This window comes from Calidris pugnax, unplaced genomic scaffold (genome assembly GCF_001431845.1).
Source record: "Calidris pugnax isolate Ruff unplaced genomic scaffold, ASM143184v1 scaffold174, whole genome shotgun sequence".
In the NCBI taxonomy this organism is placed as follows: Eukaryota; Metazoa; Chordata; class Aves; order Charadriiformes; family Scolopacidae; genus Calidris; species Calidris pugnax.
The window spans coordinates 1,853,781-1,873,970 of record NW_015090907.1 but is presented as its reverse complement, the minus strand read 5'-3'; the positions used below and the strand labels follow the sequence as shown (position 1 = coordinate 1,873,970).

The window sequence follows — 20,190 nt, the reverse complement described above, 5'->3', positions numbered from 1 at the left end:
TCCAAAAAAGGAAACAAAGAAGACCCAGGGAACTACAGGCCGGTCAGTCTCACCTCTGTGCCTGGCAAGATCATGGAGCAGATCCTCCTGAAATCTCTGCTAAGGCACATGGAAAAAAAGGAGGTGATTGGAAACAGCCAACATGGCTTCACCAAGGGCAAATCGTGCCTGACAAATTTGGTGGCCTTTTACAGTACTGCCACAGACTTGGTAGACAAGGGCAGAGCAACTGACGTCATCTACCTGGACTTATGCAAAGCATTTGACACTGTCCCACACGACATCCTGGTCTCAAAATTGGAAACCCACGGATTCGATGGATGGACCACTTGGTGGATAAGGAGCTGGCTGGACGGCCGCACCCAAAGGGTGGCAGTCAAGGGCTCAATGTCCAGGTGGAGGCCAGTAAGGAGTGGTGTTCCGCAGGGGTCGGTATTGGGACCAGTACTGTTTAACATCTTTGTTGGAGACATGGACAGTGGGATAGAGTGCACCCTCAGCAAGTTTGCTGATGACACCAAGCTTGGTGGTGCAGTTGACACGCTGGAGGGAAGGGATGCCATCCAGAGGGACCTGGACAGGCTGGAGAGGTGAGCTCGTGCAAATTACATGAGGTTCAACCAAGCCAAGTGCAGGGTCCTGCACCTGGGACATGGCAACCCCAGGCACAAATACAGGTTGGGTGGAGATTGGCTGGAGAGCAGCCCTGAGGAGAAGGACTTGGGAGTGCTTATGGACGAGAAGCTCAACATGAGCTGGCAGTGCAGCCCAGAGAGCCAACCGTGTCCTGGGCTGCATCAGGAGAAGTGTGGCCAGCAGGTCTCGGGATGATTCTGCCCCTCTACTCTGCACTCGTGAGACCCCACCTGGAATACTGTGTCCAGCTTTGGAGTCCTCAACACAGAAAGGACATGGACCGGCTGGAACAGGTGCAGTGGAGGGCCACGAAGATGATCAGAGGGATGGAGCACCTCTCCTATGAAGACAGGCTGAGGGAGCTGGGATTGTTCAGCCTGGAGAAGAGAAGGCTCCGGGGAGACCTTATAGCGGCCTTTCAATACCTGAAGGGTGCCTATAGAAGAGCTTGGGAGGGACTCTTTGCCAGGAAGGGTAATGATAGGACAAGGGGAAATGGTTTTAAATTGGAAGAAAAAAGATTCAGATTAGATCTCAGGAAGAAATTTTTTACTCTGAGGGTGGTGAGACACTGGAACAGGTTGCCCAGGGAAGTTGTGGATGCCCCATCCCTGGAAGTGTTCAAGGCCAGGCTGGATGTGGCCTTGAGCAATCTGCTCTAGTGGGAGGTGTCCCTGCCCAGGGCAGGGGGGTTGGAACTAGATGATCTTTGAGGTCCCTTCCAACCCAAACCATTCTATGATTCTATATCTTACAAACACAGTCAAATCTTCATGTTCCATTTCAGGCTGATGGGATAGGTCCTTTAGTGAATGAGACAAATTCACACCTGGTACCAGCACAGACTTTGGATTTTCTAGCAATGATTCTCAAATGATCTTCAGATAGATAGACTTCTTCTTCAATGGGAGCAGCTTCCTGAAAATGAGGATTTCTCTTGAAGTCACATCTGCCTTAGAAAGCAGGAAAGAGGTGAGGCAAAGATGAAAGATACCATGCAATTTTATAGCTCTACTCCTAGATTGTGGAGCTAGAAGTAAAGAAAGAGTTAAAATGAAAACTTGAGCTAAATGGATTGTAGTTGATGTGTTTCAGAAAGCCCAGTGGAAACAGCGCTGGCAGCACTATATTAAGCGACTGTTTCTTCAGCTGTTTACTAAGCTAAAAGAATGAAATAGGCCTTTTTCTGGCTGAGCTGAGGAAACAATGAAGGAGGAACCTGCTGTTGTCTATTTTATTTTTTCTCTCCTGGCTTGTACCAATTTGAGTCTTGATCAAACAGGAACGATTTTTCCTTTGTCCAGGATGACCCAGAGAGTTTCTTTCCTGCTTCTCCATACCGTTTTCAGGAAAAGAGCACTGCTTAGTGTGAATGAGAGCCATGATTCTGCTTTTCTAGTTACAGAACTCTTTTGCTGGAAAAGGTAGTCCATACTACCTGGGAATATTAAAGGTAGGCAAGGCATATCTTCTGGAGTGTTGCATTTGTGTGGGCATGTGTGTATACAGTTGTGTTACTGCTGATGCTAATGGTTGCTTAGCAAGAATATGTCGCCAGAGTGCTCACTGTGTGACCAGAGTGAATATGTCTGCATAAAGAGTAGTCTAAAATTGTGGGTTTATGTCTGATTTGTGTTTCTGATAGTCATGGAAGTCAGAGGCATCTGTCCAGATTCTTGCTCCAAATCCTTAGTTTTTATTTAAATCTGTTTCACCAGTATTTTTTTTCTTTCCAGACGAGTTCCATATCTTTAATGTAGTATGGGCTTTTAAATACAACCTTGTTGGGAAGGATCTTTACATAATAACCCCCTCACTTCTGTGCCTTGCAGATAGCTGTAAGTACTGAAGTCACAATTCCTGAAAGAGCTAGTTGGCGATCTAATTATGTTGCAGAGTCACTAGATCACATTAATTCAGGTAGAGGTCTTTGGAATATCTATTGCTTCTATTAAAGTTATACTAATTTTAAAACCTGAGGTGGCTACATGAGTAGTAACTGCGTGTCAGTGGAAGCTTGGAGTAAAATGCCAAATATGTATCTAAAAATCTTTAATAGGACTTCTGTATATTTCCAGTTAAGACAATCAGCTTGATGGTAACTGAAAGTTAAGATGAATGGAGGCAACTGTTCAAAGACAAAATATTTTAATGTAGCTATGTTTCTTAAGAGTTTCCTTTTCTCTAAAAATGCCATAATATCTGGGATATAGATTGGTAAAGGAATTAAAGGACAGATAAGCTTATTTTTTTCCTTCCTCTTTTAATGAAGGACACGTGTGCAACACAAAATAAAGGTCAGGTCTTCCTAAGGGCTTGGAGTCCATGTTAAAGAGCCACAGCTACCAGGAAAGGAGGTGAAAAGGTTCTTCCACCTTTTCTTAATTGACTTTGATTTCCTTATCACAGTGGTATTTCTGTTTGGCGATTTCTCTTATTTTGTTTCTGTGCATTCACTGAAGGGATCAGTTTATTAAACACTGTGGCATATCAATAGTTACACTAAAATATCACTGATATCCTTTCTTTACAGACTCTGGGATTTTTTTTTAAGGATGCAATCAAGAAGTTTATCGTGACTCAGTGTATTCTGTTGCCAGTGACATCCCTTCTGCTTTACATTATTAAAATAGGGGGAGACTACTTCTTCATCTATGCCTGGCTCTTCACATTAGTTGTTTCCTTGGTGAGTATGAAAATATGTTTGGGTTTCTTCCAAATGCTAGTTTACTTGCATGGTTCAGTGTACTGAGGGTTAAAAACGTAACTGAAAGGAAGTGGAGAAAAATCTAAATCTGGGAATTTGGAACATAAGAGGTTCCACTCAAATATGAGGAGAAACTTCTTCACGGTGAGGGTGACAGAACCCTGGAACAGGCTGCTCAGGGAGGGTGTGGAGTCCCCTTCCTTGGAGATTTTCAAGACCCGCCTGGATGCTCCTGAGTAACATGCTCTAGCTCTAGGCAATCCTGCTTCAGCAGGGGAGTTGGACTAGATGATCTCTATGGTCCCTTCCAACTCTAAAAAATTCAGTGAAATTCAGTGAAATTTTAATGTCTGCAAGCTTTAACAGTGTGTCTTACTCTCAGTGTATTTGTTCAGGAATAGTAATTCATATTAATTGTGCACATTAATGGACAAATCTTATATTTTATCTATTTAATACTGGAGTGTCTTCATCAATTGAAAAATAAACATTCAAAAAGTTCTAGAATGGATACTGAAAGTACAACACTATGTGGTGATAGGTCTTCCTTTTCCTTAAGTATGGGAAGGGCACAAGAACAACTATCAGCAGTTTGGCAAGACGAGGCAGAATCTGCTTTGGCCTGTGGTGTTTCCAGTGGGCTTTTCTTACAGGTCATCAAACACCAACTCTCAATTGCATTGCTTTGTATTGAGACAAGTAGCAGTTTTCAATTTCTGGCACAGATGTAGCTCATTTTATTATACTGAATTGGTAACTGACATTTTTATGGCTTATATTAAAAGGATCGTTTATACATCATAAAGATTTGGTGGTTTCTATTGTTACTATAAGCTCCAAGGTCTGTATTTTTTTTTATCTTCCAACATAGTTTTCTACTGTTTTTTTCCTCAATGTAATAACCATCACCCCAGGAAGAAATTACAGAAGTATAGTTGTATATATTAATTAATTTCTAGATTAAAAGAGCACCCTAACAAGTAAAAGAATTATTACATTACAGTAATGTAATAAAGCCTGCCACATTAGCCTAACAATAAATTTCAGTCCATCAATCCCTGATTCTCATGTCAAGTTCCGACTTTCTGGTTGAACTGGAATGCATCATCAAGAAAATTTTTAGGAATACCTTTGTAGGAAATGGTGATTTTTTTTTTTTTCCTTCTTAAGCTTCTCTTTCATGATTTAAGCAAGTGTCCTGCTTTTTTTTTTTTTTAATTTTCTTTTTCCCCACTGCTTCTAGATTCAGATGGCTTTTATAGCTTTCTTGGAATTTCAGTTTGTCAGCTTCCTTTCTAAAGCACAGGTGTTGGCTGTTTGTTTTACAAAGATGTGATCATAATGCTACATGGGAGGACATTGCCATTAACACAGGACAATCTGATTTTCCACTTAAATATCCCATAGGTGCATTGACTTTCTCAGACGCAGCAACACAGCAGGAATTGTGGCTCAGTTTAAACCATGACTGCAAAGTCTTTTCGTAATCCTGTTTTTATGGGATACAGATATCATTATCTGAATTGTATTTCTTGCTTACTTGTACTTTTGCATCATTGATACCTAACATGTAACTGAAATAAAACCTGTGTGGATTAGTGGATTTCTGGACTGCCACTAATTATGGCACAGTGCAGTTGCCAGCGATGTGTTTCTGAGGAACACGGTGGCAGCAGTATAGTAGCAGAAGTGCCCCACTTAATTGTAAGCTGAACTTAACACCTACTACTTTGAGTTCTTTCAAGCTTTTTTTGTTTGTTGGCTTAGTTGTACAGGGTTTCCTGTTGTGTTGTGGTCCTGTAGTCCAGTCCATTCTGTCCTTATGCTCTGGCATCTTCCCTGTTTTTTGTCTCTGAAGGTATTCTGAAAAATTGTAGTGTTAGTTCTCAAAAATGTCAGTTCATGTATATTGACATGACTGTTACAGAGAGATCTTTGCAGACTTTGATCAGTACTTCTTAAAGAATAGTTCTTTTCCTTTCAAGCTGTGATTGGCAGTATACCCTTAAATCATAATTCAGCATTTAAGGTACTGCTCTGTCAACCTGAGTGACAGTCCGTATTTACAGATTATTCTCATGTAGCCTTATTATTTGCAAAATTGGGAAGATATTAGTTCCTCCTGTGATATCCAGTCTATATTTTAAGTCTTTAGTCTTAAAGGCTTTTAAGACTTGCTTTTTCATAGAAGTATTAAGTGGAAATTTTAAAAGAACTGGTAGTTACACGATTGAAAGAAGATACAGGATTTTCTGAAATGGCCTGCCCTCATTTATGCACTGAAAGTGAAAATTTTTTCTTTTATGGCAGTCATTGACTGCTTTTATTCTTGCCATTTTTTCTTTAAAATATGTACTGTAAAAAATGTTGTTTGATCTCATATGAGAAACCTTATGAATGTCCATTTTATTGTCTTTATCAAGCAAATTTAGTAGAAAGAGAAGATGTAGGCGAGTAGTAACCAGGTTTCAAGGTGAGAACCAGAACTTGCCCAGCTGATACCACATTTCTTTCTCTGTTGCTTTCCTATCACAAAACATTATTATATTTTTGCTTTGTCTGCCCCTTCCAGTTGGGCTGTCCACATAGATTATTTTTTTTTTTCTGCGATTTTACAGATACTTTAGAAGCTGATAAAACAGTGGTTGGCCTATCTTTTACACAACAAAAGCTAGAAAATAAAACATATTCTATTAGAACTACAGACTTCTATACTGAAAGATAATGTAGCAAGACTGAGTGGCCCACTCTCTTTTTTTTATTATTATTATTTTTATTCCAACTCTCATGCTTTTTTATTGAGGACTAAGTGCACGCCCGGGCAATTGGTGCTTTTCAGGTGTCTTGCAGTGTCACTGCAGCTTTACAGGGTATTGATCACTGTGTGGGGCCTTAATGTGTGGGTTTGAACGGTGTTTGACATGCAAAATAACGTTAAGAAGTTAGTTTACCCTTTAGAGTTTGGTTTAGGGAAAAATTCCATTTGTAATTGCATTCCATAACTCTGTGATCACAGTTAAGAGTTGCTTTCTTCTAGCAGTCTGTTATGCCTGCTGATATCAATCAAGGCATTACACAAAGATCAGAGATAAAAAATCAGAATCAGTCCACAAATACCACATGGTCTGAGACACTTGTCTGGACTGAAAGAGACAGCTGATTTCTGCGCCTACACCTGCTGCAAAATATCTGCAGAGGTTTAAACCCCTGTCTTAACAGGCACAGTAATGAAAAGAACTCTTATTTTCTAGTGGTGAATCTATTGATGCCCTCACTTGGAAAAGTCTGTTTCTCTAGTTCTAGATTTCATTGGACTTTTTCTACAGTGCAGATACTTTCCCAAGTCAAGGTGCTTGTGTTTCAGTGGGGAAAAAAAAGCTGTCAAGCTAACTTTGAAGTTAATGTTGATGTCCATTTGCCTCTCATGTCTTGTTCCTTTTCCACTAACCAGAAGTTAAACTTTTCTCCAGTCCTTTTCTTTAAAATAAATAAATAAAAATCACTTTGTGAAGGTCTAGAGTGTGAGGAAAAGGAGTTCAACTTTCTGTCCTATCACTGTGATATTCCAGCCCTGGCTTTCTCATCTGGGCTGCATCTACTGCCAGTTTGAAGAGATGCAGGTGCATTGTAGTGATTTTTGGGACATGGCTGTTAATCATTGTTCCTTAGCTCTTCATATGACTAGGAGAAGGGGACGGAAATGGGGGGCATGACATTTTTTGCTTGTTTTAGACAGTGACTTTGTAAGTTTAGCAGGAATTTGAAAAAGTGGGACTATCTCCTGGTTCAATCGGCTCTGCTGCTCATTATGAAACACTTCAGAGCTTTCCAGTATTGAAGTGGGTGACAGTGACAGCCTGTCACTGGCAAGACCACTGCTCCCAGATGTCACAGTGGCTTTGGCTTCTGCGGTTTGATGCACCCTCATAGCAGATGCGCTGTTTACACAAATTCTGCTGAGGACCGTATGTTTGAGATGAACCTGCCCCCACCCTGGTGTGGCTGTTGAATTGCTGACTGTCAACTGACTGAACAGTTGTCCCTGCAAATAGGATGCACTGTGGAGAGCTGAGATCACACTTCGTACAGGACTCTGCTTTATCCAGTGTTTTTTTGAAATTGTGCCCTCTTATTGTACTTACACATGCTTCACCTGTAATGCTATATACACATTTGTATGCCTTGCTTTTAGTATCTGTATGTGTTTGCAGGTGCTTGTTACAATCTATGCAGACTATATTGCACCTTTGTTTGATAAATTCATTCCGCTTCCTGAGGGAGAGCTCAAGCAACAAATTGAAACAATGGCAAAGAGCATTGACTTCCCATTGACTAAGGTGTACGTTGTCGAAGGTGAGCTTTTTGTAATAAAGAGATTTCCTAATTTTGAATTTGTGGATTTTTAGCTTTGATTATGGATGTTGTAATAGGGCAGTTACTTATACTCCTCGGCTATTCTAATACTTGTCAATGTCTCTAACATTTTCCTTTTTTTGCCTTGGGGTCAGAAATGTAAAGCTGAATGTACAGCCTTAATGCAGCATCTCGTTGGAAGCATTGTCTTGGCTCTGTGCAGTGGAAATACAAACCACAGTCAGAAACGGAAGCAGCAATCAAGATTCCAATTTTAGAGCTTTAAACCAGAGGGAAAAGGGTGGGTTTTTATCTTTTCCAGTCTCAGTTTAGCATTCATTGTGTTGAAGTCCTTGGTGAAACAGCTGAAAAAGTTATGAAAGTTAAAAACACCTACTCCTTCTTAGAGCATTCAGGTGAACAGTTTCTTATGATGTGGCTGGAAGGACTCATACCTTCTACTTGAGACTGTAATTTTTTTCACTTTCTAGTAATGAATTTCTCATCCTCTGTTCTTAGGTCATGGAATATCAAAAGGAGCATGCCATCTGCCATGTCACTTCCTCTCCACTTCTGTGTTTATGGAGCATTTTACTGTTTCACATTTCCACTGTTACTCATTTTGCTCCCTTCTGAACTTGATTTCAGGGACTTTCCCAAATTTTGTTTTGGTATTCTCCCCCACCTGTGAGGATCAGAGGTGTTTTTATTGTCTTGGTGAAAGCAGTATGAGATGGTGTGAAGAGCTGAAATGGTAGAATTTTACTGTAAGAGAGAGTAATAAAGGCTTTATCTAGCCTGGAAGCTCTGGCTTTCAGATTGGGTTGGCCAAATCCAGACAGTGCTCTGCCTTAGCACAGGAAGGAACTATTGCTGTTGGTATACTTGGTGACCAAGAAACACCTCTCTTTCCTAGTGATGTTGAAGCTTTTCAAGCTTGAGAGTCAGTACAGAGGCTTGTAAGTTTTCTCCCATATGCATTGTTGGCTGTACCCTAGCTTTTAACTATGGTGAAAGTCCTGTGAGCCAACTATTGGTACTTTGGCCCCTGTGTAGTATACTTCTGCATTGGCTTCTGGAGCACATCTGCATTTAGTGGCGCTGATCTGCAGTGGAGGGAAGCTGCCAGACCCCCGTTTCCTTTCCTGGTGTCCTTAAGAATGATAAGCCAGGACCATTCCCTTCTGACGTGGGGGACTGGATGTGTGAACGTCTTTTTGCCAGTGATTTTCTGTACTCTGTCTTGCCTCTTCCCACTCCAGAGCTGACTTCTTAGTAACATGTGCAACCAAGTCTTTTGATTTCAGGGTTCATTCTGTAACAGGCAGACTATAAAGGTTTCTTCTCCACCAACACTTAGTGAGGATCAAGTTTTTTATGATGAGCAGATGAAAGGGAACACTGGCTGTTCAGATTTCTTCACTGAGAAGGGACTGGATGCTGAGGGTCTGTACTCTGACCAGCCTCTTCCTCTGTTGATCTGTCTTGGTTTGCTGCTGAAGGTTACCATGACCATATCATTGGTTGGCTTGCAATGGAACAGTGGATATTTTGTGTCCTAAGGAGTTCATGCAGCTCATACATTTATAGTGAGAGTTTAAGGCAGACACCTTCAACTTGAAGTATCTTAACTTTTGCTGCAAAAACCAGAGCAATCTTCCTCTTCTCTCAGAGACCTCTTTCAGTCCTGATGTTGCAACAGCTCCTGTCTGTAGGCAAAAATAGGCAGTTTTATCAGCTGCTTTGATATAGACAGCTTTTTAATCAACTGAAACAGTCCATGTTCCATGGAAAGAGATGAGTTTCTTGGCCCCAAGTATATTGATAGTAGAAATAGTCTATGATTCACCTGCTCTAGATAAAAGTAGCTGTAAAACATTACCTTTTTCAAACAAAAATAATTTTGAGAGACTGCCTAATACCTATAGTCCAGCTCTTCATCTTCTCCTTACCTGTATCTAAGATCTTCATCCTTTATCTGTTTCAACTCATCTTTGCTGGCACATTGAAAGAATTCTAAACATTAGCTTGTGTTCCTTCTCTTGGGACTGCCACACTGAAGGTTCGTTTTGAATGAAATACTTGTGACTATCTGTGTGGCATTTGTGTGCCGTTTACTACATGTAGGAATTTTGGTACAAAATCTGTTCGTCATAGATCCTTTGCCAGGACAGCAGCACGTGTTCTATACAGAATGCGCTTCCCAATCTGAACTTGAAATTGCAGTAGAAATTGCTTTTCTTCTGGATATTAGATCTTCACATGACTGCTTTTATGCAGTCATGTATTAATGATTACATGTTACAGATGAAAAAAATTATGAGATCATCGTCACTTAGATCATTTTAAAATATGCTTCAACCTGCAAACTCATTTGCTTGAGTTTGTCTACTGTTCATCTGATGACTTTGAGAATTCCTTTGGAAGAATCTGTTCTGTGTAATATTGCATAGTCTTCAGTGCATGGGATTATTCAGATCATGGTCTTTAATGTAAATTTTCCCCATCAGGTTCTAAGCGTTCTTCTCATAGCAATGCTTATTTCTATGGATTCTTCAAGAATAAGCGGATAGTACTCTTTGACACCCTCCTGGAAGATTATTCTGCATTGAACAAAGAGCCAGCAGAAGGAGAAGATGGTGAGAATGAACAGACAAAGTCTAAAACCAAAGTGAGTTCATCTTTGTTTTCATCATGCTATCTACACTAACTTTTTGGTGAGAGATTCCCTCGTGTTTTCTGAATGTATTTTAAAGGTCCTGAATGAGATGCTAAATTCCAATACCTAATGCTATTTTAACACTGAAGTATCCCTGAGCTGCTAAATGGAATTTTTGGGGCTGTGTGAATGGTGCAGAAAGCACCAAAGATATAGAAATCCACAGGGACTTAAGCAAAACTTTGGTTCCCCACATTAAAAAAATAGCTCTTCCTTGTAATTGTTTGAATAAGGAAACCTGTTCAGGTTTTTACCTGGTGTGCCTTCTCTTGGGACTGCCACACTGCAGCTTCATTTTGAATTAAATGCTTTTGACTATCAGTGTGTCATTTGTGTACCGTTTACTACATGCAGGAATCTTGGTGCAAGAGGGATGCAAGTGTGCACTCACATACAGATTCCATGTGTGCATCTTCCCCTGCCCTGGTCAAGAAGAGAATGATGGCTTTTCATTGTCCTTTCCATTTATGTGCAGCTGTACATCGAGTCTGCTGTAACAGCTTTTGTGGCTTCAGAAGAGTGTAGGGATGGTTAAAACTGACAATACTTTCTGAAGAGCCTGAAAGCGTAATTCTGAGAAGAAAGAATGGCCTACGGTTAGGCCAATGTATAGATTGTTGTTCGTTCTAGCTTCTGTTTCTTGTAACTGTGTTGGTGGTGGAATTCTCTTCACCCATGGTTGGATATGGCATACTGTGGACGCGAGTGATGAGAAGAGGGGAATTTGAGCTCACCTGCTCTAGTCACAATGAGAATCATTTGTTCCATTTGAACAGGTTCTTCAGCTATGTTCTCAGTACACGTCGACATGCTTGCTTCTGACTTGCTCATGTACAGATGTCCATTTTTCTTAACGATACCTTTAAGGCATGTCATAGTATTTGTTGCAGAGGACAGGGGTGTTGTCATTCCTTTTTAAAGGAACAACAGTAGTGCCTTGGGAGGGAGGCAGCGTGTTAAGTCTCGAAGGAAGTAGGGAGAGGACTTTGCTCTCAATTCTCCATGGGCAGTCTGTGCCTCTGAATGTCTGCTTCCTGTGTAATGCTTTTCTTGAATAAAGAAACAGAATGAGATCAGGGGGTGGCAGGAGAGCGCTTGGAAGGCAGATTTTGCAATGTTCTTCTAGGTTTGCACAGGCATATCTGCATACATAGAAATAAGAGAACACCACCTCATGGTAGAAATCATGTTGAACTTACAAGTTTATTTTTTTGTAAGTATCTTCTTGAAAAAGACTCAATAAGAAATTACATGTTTGTATCTGCTGGTAGAAGGGAACAGCCTGATCTAGGGCCACTTAACTGATCTAGGAAAAAAAGCTAGTAAGTAACAATTGTATTTAGTTGTGTTCAGTCATACCTGATATTACCTATGCTTCGTTATTCCCTCAGAATAAAAAACAAGGATGTAAAAATGAAGAAGTTCTGGCTGTACTTGGTCATGAATTGGGTCACTGGAAACTAGGTCACACTGTCAAAAATATTATCATCAGCCAGGTAAGTTATGATACACTGGGGATTTTCCTAGAGCATTCTGTAATTATTGCCGTTTCCAAATGCCTCCTTCCAGATTTGTAAGTGTACATTCACACAATATACTCTGCTCTGCGACAGAAAGTTGGTTTTGTTTTGGTTTTTTCTTCTTTGCTGTGTATACAGTGTATGTGCACGAACCTTTCTGTCCACTCCTTGCTCCATCTGGTTGGTAGAAAGCATCTAAGAAAGCATGTCTGCTGCTGTTTTAATAAATCTCAGCAGCCTTCCAAAGTTGGGACACATTTTTCTTGCTCTGTAACACTTCTTCCTTGTGTGTTTGAATCTCAGGGCCTTCTCTGAAGGTCTGTTTGCATCCCTGAGCTAGGGATAGGATTGGATGTGTCCTGTCTCCCAGCCTGCACTTTTTTTAGGTGTTTGTAATTATCTCTGGGAAAGCTATGTGTCTTGAGAGTTTCTATCAGTCTTATTCTTTGGAGGGTTGAGAAGGAATGTGATTGAGGATTATGAAATCTGGCACAGGAAGGCATTCTTATTTATATTGTATTCTCTTACCTTGTGCATTTTTTATTGTAAATAACCTTATTGTGCCATTCTTGGTGCATGCCTAAATTGGGATAACACTGAAGCAATCTCTAGAGATTGCCATGAGCCTGATGGTCTGTTTCCTCATGCATATGCCTCTGGGCATTGCACAACACAAGGGAATTCATCGCCAAAACCTCCTACTTCAAATTCTTTTATTTGCAAGGCACAGCTATGTGCCTTCTATTAAATTACTATCAGCAGTCCACTATATGCTCTGGTGTAGATCTGTCTTGTTCCAGGTATCACTTACCCTTCTTTTCTCCCAAGTTCCTGGCCTTTTGTTTTCTTTCTTTTTTTTTTCTTTTTTTTTTTTCTGTGTGTTTGTTTCTCTTAGCTGCCCTCCTATGCACCTTCTGTAACTCCATCACATCTTTCTTGAGACATATGCACCATTCCAGGAATGCTGTTCTGTTCTTTTACTAAGGCTGTTCACAAGCTTTTCAAGCTGTAAACATCACTATCGAGGTCCTGTTTAAGAAAATCTCTATCTTTCCATTTCCATGCTGGTTTTTTTCTTATCCATGTAGCTGAACACTTCAGTGAGATCCTACTCACTTTCTGCTTTAAGGCAATTAATTACCTCACAATTTCTGACTTCAGTGTTGATCCCTACTACCTAGCAACTATTATGATGGTTTTGCCACTCTGCTAACTCATGTAACTTTTGCCTTTGAATCCACTTTCTAGATACTATTATTTTGCTGAAATAGGTAGATTTTTATCTTCACTTTCAGAAATTTTCACAAATTCCTCTGCAATATCTCTTCTGCTTTTTCTGTTGCTTGTTTGCTGTCACGGCCATCCCTCTTTTTTTTTTCCTGTCCTGTGTGTTTCGGTAACAATATTCTGACACTTTCCACAGGACTCTAAAAAGACCAAACAGACACTTGAATGGATTGAAAAGGTACTAATCACCTTCTCTAGAGAAAAGCATGGTCCTGCCTCTTGCCTCTGAAAAGCCAGGCAGGCGCAGTGTTTGTACACAGTGTTGCAGTGGCTTAGATGGAAGTGTGGATTGTTTCCAGGAATAAAAGTATGACACAGTATAGACACGTTAGGTTGTAAAATTTTTTGGAACCTATGCTTTATTCCAAGGAGATAGATTCTACCCTGTACTCCTTCCTCACTTATCTAATCTTCTTGTCTTTTCATCTTCCTTCGCTACTTTGACTTTATTTTTTAGCTCACTGACAGAAAATAAGTATTTCTGTATTGCATGCATTTACAGAAAGCAGGTAAAGGCCAGCTGTTTGTTCTTCTTTGCATATTTGTTCTTCTTTGCATATTTGTTCTTCTTTGCATATTTGTTCTAAAGTAATCTATTCGGATGTTTTTCAGTGGCGTTTCTATGCAAATGTGTAATATGAATAGGTCATGTTTTAGACTTAGATGAAAAACTCATATTAATCAAGAATGTTGTTTCCTTTCTCTAGATGAATTCCTTCCTCTGCTTCTTCTTGTTTGCTGTGTTAATTGGTCGAAAAGAACTCTTTGCTGCATTTGGTTTCTATGACACCCAGCCTACCCTGATAGGCTTGATGATTATTTTCCAGTTCATTTTTTCACCTTACAATGAGGTAAATTGTTTTTAAGACACAGATGCTGAAGTATCATCCTATTTAAATAATGATTTTATTTTGACTGAAGGTTTGAAGTTTCAAGGGGCTCTATGTGGTATATTATTAAAATAAGTAGGCTCAGTGCTCTGTGTTGGGACTCCCAGTTTCAGGTGTGGCTTGGATAAACCTTAGTGACGTCATTCTACAGCCACAGTGATGTGTGGGATGTGGGAAGGAACATACAGCAGTATTAACTAATACTCTAAGGAACTTCAGATAGCTGAATTTTAAAATAATTTTTAATGTATTTCTCTCCACAGGTTCTCTCATTTTGTTTGACTGTATTAAGCCGACGATTTGAGTTTCAAGCAGATGCATTTGCCAAGGAACTTGGGAAGGCTAAAGACCTATATTCTGCTTTGATCAAGCTAAACAAAGATAATTTAGGATTCCCTGTTTCTGACTGGATTTTTTCAATGTGGCATTACTCCCATCCACCCCTTTTAGAAAGACTTCAGGCATTGAAAGATGCAAAGCAGGAGTGACAGGAATCGTTGTTGGTTCAGAGACAGTGCTTCCATCTCAGAAGCAAAGTTCAGAGCTGCTTTATAATTTCTTTTTAAAAATGAATAATGCCAATTAAATGCAGTGTTAACAGCACCACAGATCTGAGAATCCTGAAAGAGGTATTAAATTATAAATGACTTTTTTAACAAAAGCAAAACTGTGGAACTTAATGTAGGAAAAGTAATGGGTGAAGACCTTCCCCCCCCTACACACAGTGGCTTTTATCTCCATATCATAATATAGACTTGTGAAGGGATGAAAACAAAAGTATAGACTTCAAAGCACCTATTTCTTCAGTTTGTGTATGCCTTGAACATTACTTTTGATCCTTTTCCTGTTCTTAGCATTCTGTGAACCTTCCCAGTCTCAACCCTCTTCACAATGAAGAAGGTTTGAGTGACTTGATTTCTTCTGTAATAATACTTGTACTCTCCAGTCATTGTTTTCTGTTTTAAAAAGCTGAATGCAAGAACATGCCTCTCTCCTGGATTCATGTCTGTCGTAATTGAAAATGCTACTTAATAAAACCTCCTTTCTCTGAAGTGTGGGAAGAAGGATGAATTACAGATGAGGAAATTTACCACGGTGTCCTGGTTCTGGCATGGCTTTCTCAAAAATGAGTGCTAATCAGGACTTGGTAGCATGATAGTGGGATTAGGCTCCTCCTGCATTGTGCTGCTGAGGGTGTGAGAGGATGTTACAGAGAATCAGAACAGGACCCACGTGTTAGAGAAAGTTGCTAATTCTCTATTCTTCTCTCTTCTTTGGCTGTCAGCGGAATGGTTAACAGCTTTTCCACACCTCAGTTCCTCCGTTTCTGTTGTCCTTTGCCTAAATTTTTTGTGTATATGGAAGTGTCCAGTTGCTCCGTGTGTCAGAGCTGAACTTTCATTCTGAGGGGCTTTGTCCTCTGCTCCATGGAGGGTTTTCTATTAATATGAATCCAGCTGAAATAGCAGTGCTGGAATAGTTAGGAAACATTCCTCACCGTTGTTTTGATATAAATACTCCAAAACCAGTTTGTTCATATAGGTTAGTGAAGGACAAAGTGAATAATTGCAGAAATGGCTTCTGCATTGATTATCTCAGGTTTTTCTGATTAAAGGTGGAATTAAATTTGCTTTTGTTGAAATAAAGATAAAAGTTAAATATAAGTTTGGATGTGCCATAGAAATGTTTTGGACCAGACTGAATGTACGTACTTCATATAAAAATCAGATTTTATATCTGCAGTACAGCTCTGTACAAACAGAGAAGTCATTAAAGCAAATTCTTACTGTTTCAGATGTCAGAATATTTGCAGAGACTTTAATGTTAGCTTAAATTTGTGTTTTGATCATAGGGAAAATGCCTTATAAGATGATGGGCATGATGATGTCTCAGGTGCAACAAGGTATAAGATGTTGCTGGGAGCCCTTTATATGCCTTATTCTATTTGTGTTTATCCCCTAGCAGATACAAAGCTAAACTACAGATATGGACATAGGAGACAGTTTTACAAATACGGGGAGCCTATATTTGTCGTGTTAACTGCATTTAATAAATGACCCTTAAAAATAAAAGGATTAACTTGAATCTGTCAATTCAGAAGAGTAAAACAATGTGCCAAGTTTTGAGTTTGAGATGTTGGTTAGTGTAAACCTATGGAAAACACACTAAATGTGCTCTGAGAAGACCATTTGTCTCACCATTGGTTAAAACTTATACTAAAAAATGAATTTTATGGCTACTTCAGAAATTTGGCTAAACACAAAAGGAGAGTAATGTGGGATAATGAAGGCAATACCAATTCCTATGGAAGTGTGAAATACTTGAAATACTTAGGCTCACAGGTGAAGATGTTATGGCAATTGCCTGTTGCTTCCTTTTCTTCCCTGTCAGTGTTTGGAGTTGATCTCTGCAGTTCTCCCAGCTTGATTTCATCATTTAACTCCTCTGAACAAGGGTTCAGAGTTGGTTTCAGTCACCTCTGAGCAGTGGCGTTGTTTGTCAGTGTATACTGTTGACCTTCTGCCTGTCCACTTATTAACGTGCAGATATCTGGAATGCATCAGCTACATGTGGCAGACCTTCCACAGCCTCTAGTTGCTTCCTGTGCTCCTGAGAATGGTCAAAATCATACCTAAATCTTTTGGGACAGCTGCTGCCTTTCCAGGTATCTAGATCCTCCTAGTGTCTACACATCTGCATCACCAGCCAATACAAACCAGCTTCATGACTTAAGAGGTATGTCTGCTGGGATCAGCCACACATCCCTTCTGATTAATGATTAGTTATGAGGAGAGAGGCAACAAAACTCAGCTTTTGTTTTCTGTTTCCTTTAGCTAATAATGTTCAAATATTTGAGGCAAGGGAACCTGGAGCAGAACATCTCTGGCAGTACAACTGCACGCTCCATGGGGCTAGTGGGCACCCATCAGCAGTGTTCTGGCCAAAGGCTAATGGCTCCTACTTCCCATTCCCTGCCTCACCAGCTTTTTCTGGTGGTGTAACTAGAAGCTTGTGTGGAGATGGTGAGGAAGAGTCCAGACCTTGGAAGGAGAGGAGGAGGACTACAATTGGAATGCTTTATGGAAATGGCATGACGACACAGTGTGTGTTTATTACAGGCCACCTGATCAGGAATGGGGAGGCCTTTTACAGTCAGCTGAAAGTAGCCTGGCAATCACAGGCCTTGGTTCTCATGGCAGACTTCAATATCCCTGTTATCTGCTAGGAAGGCTACACAGCCAGGCACGTACAGTCCAGGAGGTTCCTCCAGGGTACTGATAATTTCTTGACTCAGTGGAGGAGCCAACAAGGAGATGTATACTGCTGGACCTAGTACTGACAAACAAAGAGGGACTGGTGGAAGATACTAAGGTTGGGGCCTTGGCTGCAGTGATCATGAAGAGATAGAGTTCAGGTAGTATGTGCAAAACAACAAGTAGCATCGCAGCCTTGGACTTTAGGGTGGCTAACTTCAACCTCTTCAAGAAACTGCTTGGAGAAATCCCATGGGTTAGGGCTCTGGAAGGGAGGGGGGCACAAGAGAGCTGGTTGATATTCAAATACCACTTTCTAAGCAGGAGACCTGCATGGTTGAGCATTTTTCTGAAAAAAATCAAGTGGAAGAAGGAAGTTGACAGTACGTGGAGAAAGGGACTGACCACTTGGGAAGATTATGAGAATGCTCTTAGAGTATGCAGGGATTAAACAAGGAAAGCCAAGGCCTCCTTGGAATTAAACCTGGCAAGGGATGTCAAGGTCAACAGGAAGGGTTTCTTCAAGTATATCAGAGGAAAAAGGAAAACTAGGGAAAATGTGGACTCACTGTTGAATGAGGTGAGTGCCATGGTGACAGAGGATGAGAGAAGGCGGAGTTGCTCAATGCCTTCTTTGCTTCAGTTTTTACTGCTCAGTGCAGCCCTCAGAAGTCCCAGACTTTGGAGGAAACAGAGAAAGTCTGGATGAAGGAAGACCTCCCCTTGGTTGAGGAGGATCAAGTTAGAGATCAATTAAGTAAACTGGATATCCACAAGTCCGTGGGTCCTGATGGGATGCATCTGCAAGTGCTGAGGGAGTTGACAGAAGTCATTGCAGGGCTGCTCTCCACCATCTTTGAAAGGTCCGGAGAACAGGCGAGGTGCCCGAGGACTGGAGGAAAGCCAGTGTCATCCCAGTCTTCAAAAAGGGCAAGAAGGAAGACCCAGGAAACTACAAGCCAGTCAGCCCCACATCCATCCCTGGAAAGATGATGGAACAGTTCATTCTGGGCATTATTTCAAAGCGTGTGGAGATAAAGAAAGCTATCACAAGTAGTCAACATGGGTTCACCAAGAAGAAATCCCGTTTTACTGATATGATAGCCTCCTATGATGGCATGACTGGACGGATAGATGAGGGAAGGTCAGTGGATGCTGTCTACCTTGACTTTAGCAAGGTTTACAACACTGTCTCGCAGAGCATCCTCATAGGTGAACTTTGGAAGCGTGGGTTAGATGACTGGACAGTGAGGTGGATTGAGAACTGGCTGAAAGATAGAGCTCAGAGGGTCGTGATTATTGGCACGGAGTCTGGTTGGAGTTCTGTAACATGTAGTTAGTATGTGGGATTGAGAACTGGCTGAAAGATAGAGCTTAGAGGGTCGTGATTATTGGCACAGGGTCCAGTTAGAGTTCTGTAACACATAGTTAGTATGTGGGGTCAGTACTGGGTCCAGTCCTCTTCAATATATTCATCAATGACCTGGATGAGAGGACAGAGTGGACTCTCAGCAAGTTTCCTGACGATACAAAGCTGGGAGGGGTGGCTGACACACCAGAAAGCTGTGCTGCCACCCAGAGAGACCTGGGCAGAGAGGAACCTGATGAAGTTCAACTAGGCTAAGTGTAGGGTCCTGCAACTCAGGAGGAATAACCCCCTGCACCAGGACAGGTTGGGACTGACCTGCTGGAGAGCAGCTCTGTGAAAAAAGACCTGGGAGTCCTGGTAGACAACAGGATGCCCAAAAGCCAGCAATGTGCCCTTGTGGCCAAGAAGGCCAATGGCATCCTATGGCGCATTAAGAAGAGCATGGCCAGCAGGTCAAGGGAGGTCGTCCTTCCCCTGTACTCTGTCCTGGTGAGGCCCCATCTGGAGCACTGTGTCCAGTTTGGGGCTCCCCAGTTCAAGAAGGGCAGAGAACTGCTAGACAGCGTACAGTAGAGGGCTACAAAGATGATGAGGGGCCTATAACATCTCTCTTACAAGGAAAGACTGAGGGACTTGGGTCCTTTTTGGTTGGGAGAAGACTGAGGGGGGAATCTGATCAATGCCTATAAATACTGAAAGGGTGGGTGTCAAGAGGATGGGGCCAGTCTTTTATCAGTGGTGCCCAGTGATAGGACAAGAGGTGAGGGTGGCAGAGCCCTGGAACAGACTGCCCAGAGAGGTGGTGGAGTCTCTGTCTCTGGAGACATTCAAACCCACCTGGACATGTTCCTATGGGACCTGCTCTGGGTGGACTTGCTCTGGCAGGGGGTTGGATGGGATGATCTCCAGAGGTCCCTGCCAACACCTGCCTGTCGGGGATTCTGTGACTGCTCCTTTTTAGCAGTCTTGGCACATTTCAAGAGACTCCATGAGTCGTGCTGTGGATGTACTTATGTCCATGGGGGGCTGCTATGGCCACAGGGCTCCTTGCTTTCCTTGGGTGGCCAAGGGGTCCTGCTAGTTTGTACCTAGTCTGTACCACCCTGGATGGAGGCTGCAGGCGGGGGACCTCTGGGAGGGACAGCCGCAATGGGAAGCCTGATGGCCTGAACCTAAGGGACCTGTCTTGCTCCCTCTTGCTGAAGAGATCAAAGAGAAGCGCTTGGGAGGCTTTCACGACACAAACCACCACGACCATTAGCTCTGTGAGGCGACACACGTAACCGGGACTCCGTTTGTGTCTGTGGGAACAGCGAGGGCCGCAGCACACCGGTACCGGGACGCGGCTTTCGAGGCCTCCACCTTCGGCCCACGGGGTAGGCGCGGAGGCCCGTGGGAAGAGGTGCGGGGCCACGGGCGGCCTCACAGCGGCGGCTCCCGCCCCGCCCTGCCCCG

General features: G+C 41.8%; 1 protein-coding gene across 1 annotated transcript in view; it reads left to right on the top strand.

Annotated features, from left to right (window-relative positions):
• Positions 1–16,179, top strand: part of ZMPSTE24 (zinc metallopeptidase STE24) — a 28,568-nt gene extending 12,389 nt beyond the window's left edge. Inside the window, exons 5-10 of the mRNA XM_014949178.1 lie at positions 3,170–3,322; positions 7,555–7,696; positions 10,207–10,367; positions 11,807–11,911; positions 13,930–14,073; positions 14,376–16,179. Coding sequence (XP_014804664.1) covers positions 3,170–3,322; positions 7,555–7,696; positions 10,207–10,367; positions 11,807–11,911; positions 13,930–14,073; positions 14,376–14,600 — 930 coding nt within the window. The 3' untranslated portion in view covers positions 14,601–16,179. The remainder of the gene's footprint in view (positions 1–3,169; positions 3,323–7,554; positions 7,697–10,206; positions 10,368–11,806; positions 11,912–13,929; positions 14,074–14,375) is intronic.
• The last annotated feature ends 4,011 nt before the right edge of the window (positions 16,180–20,190 follow it).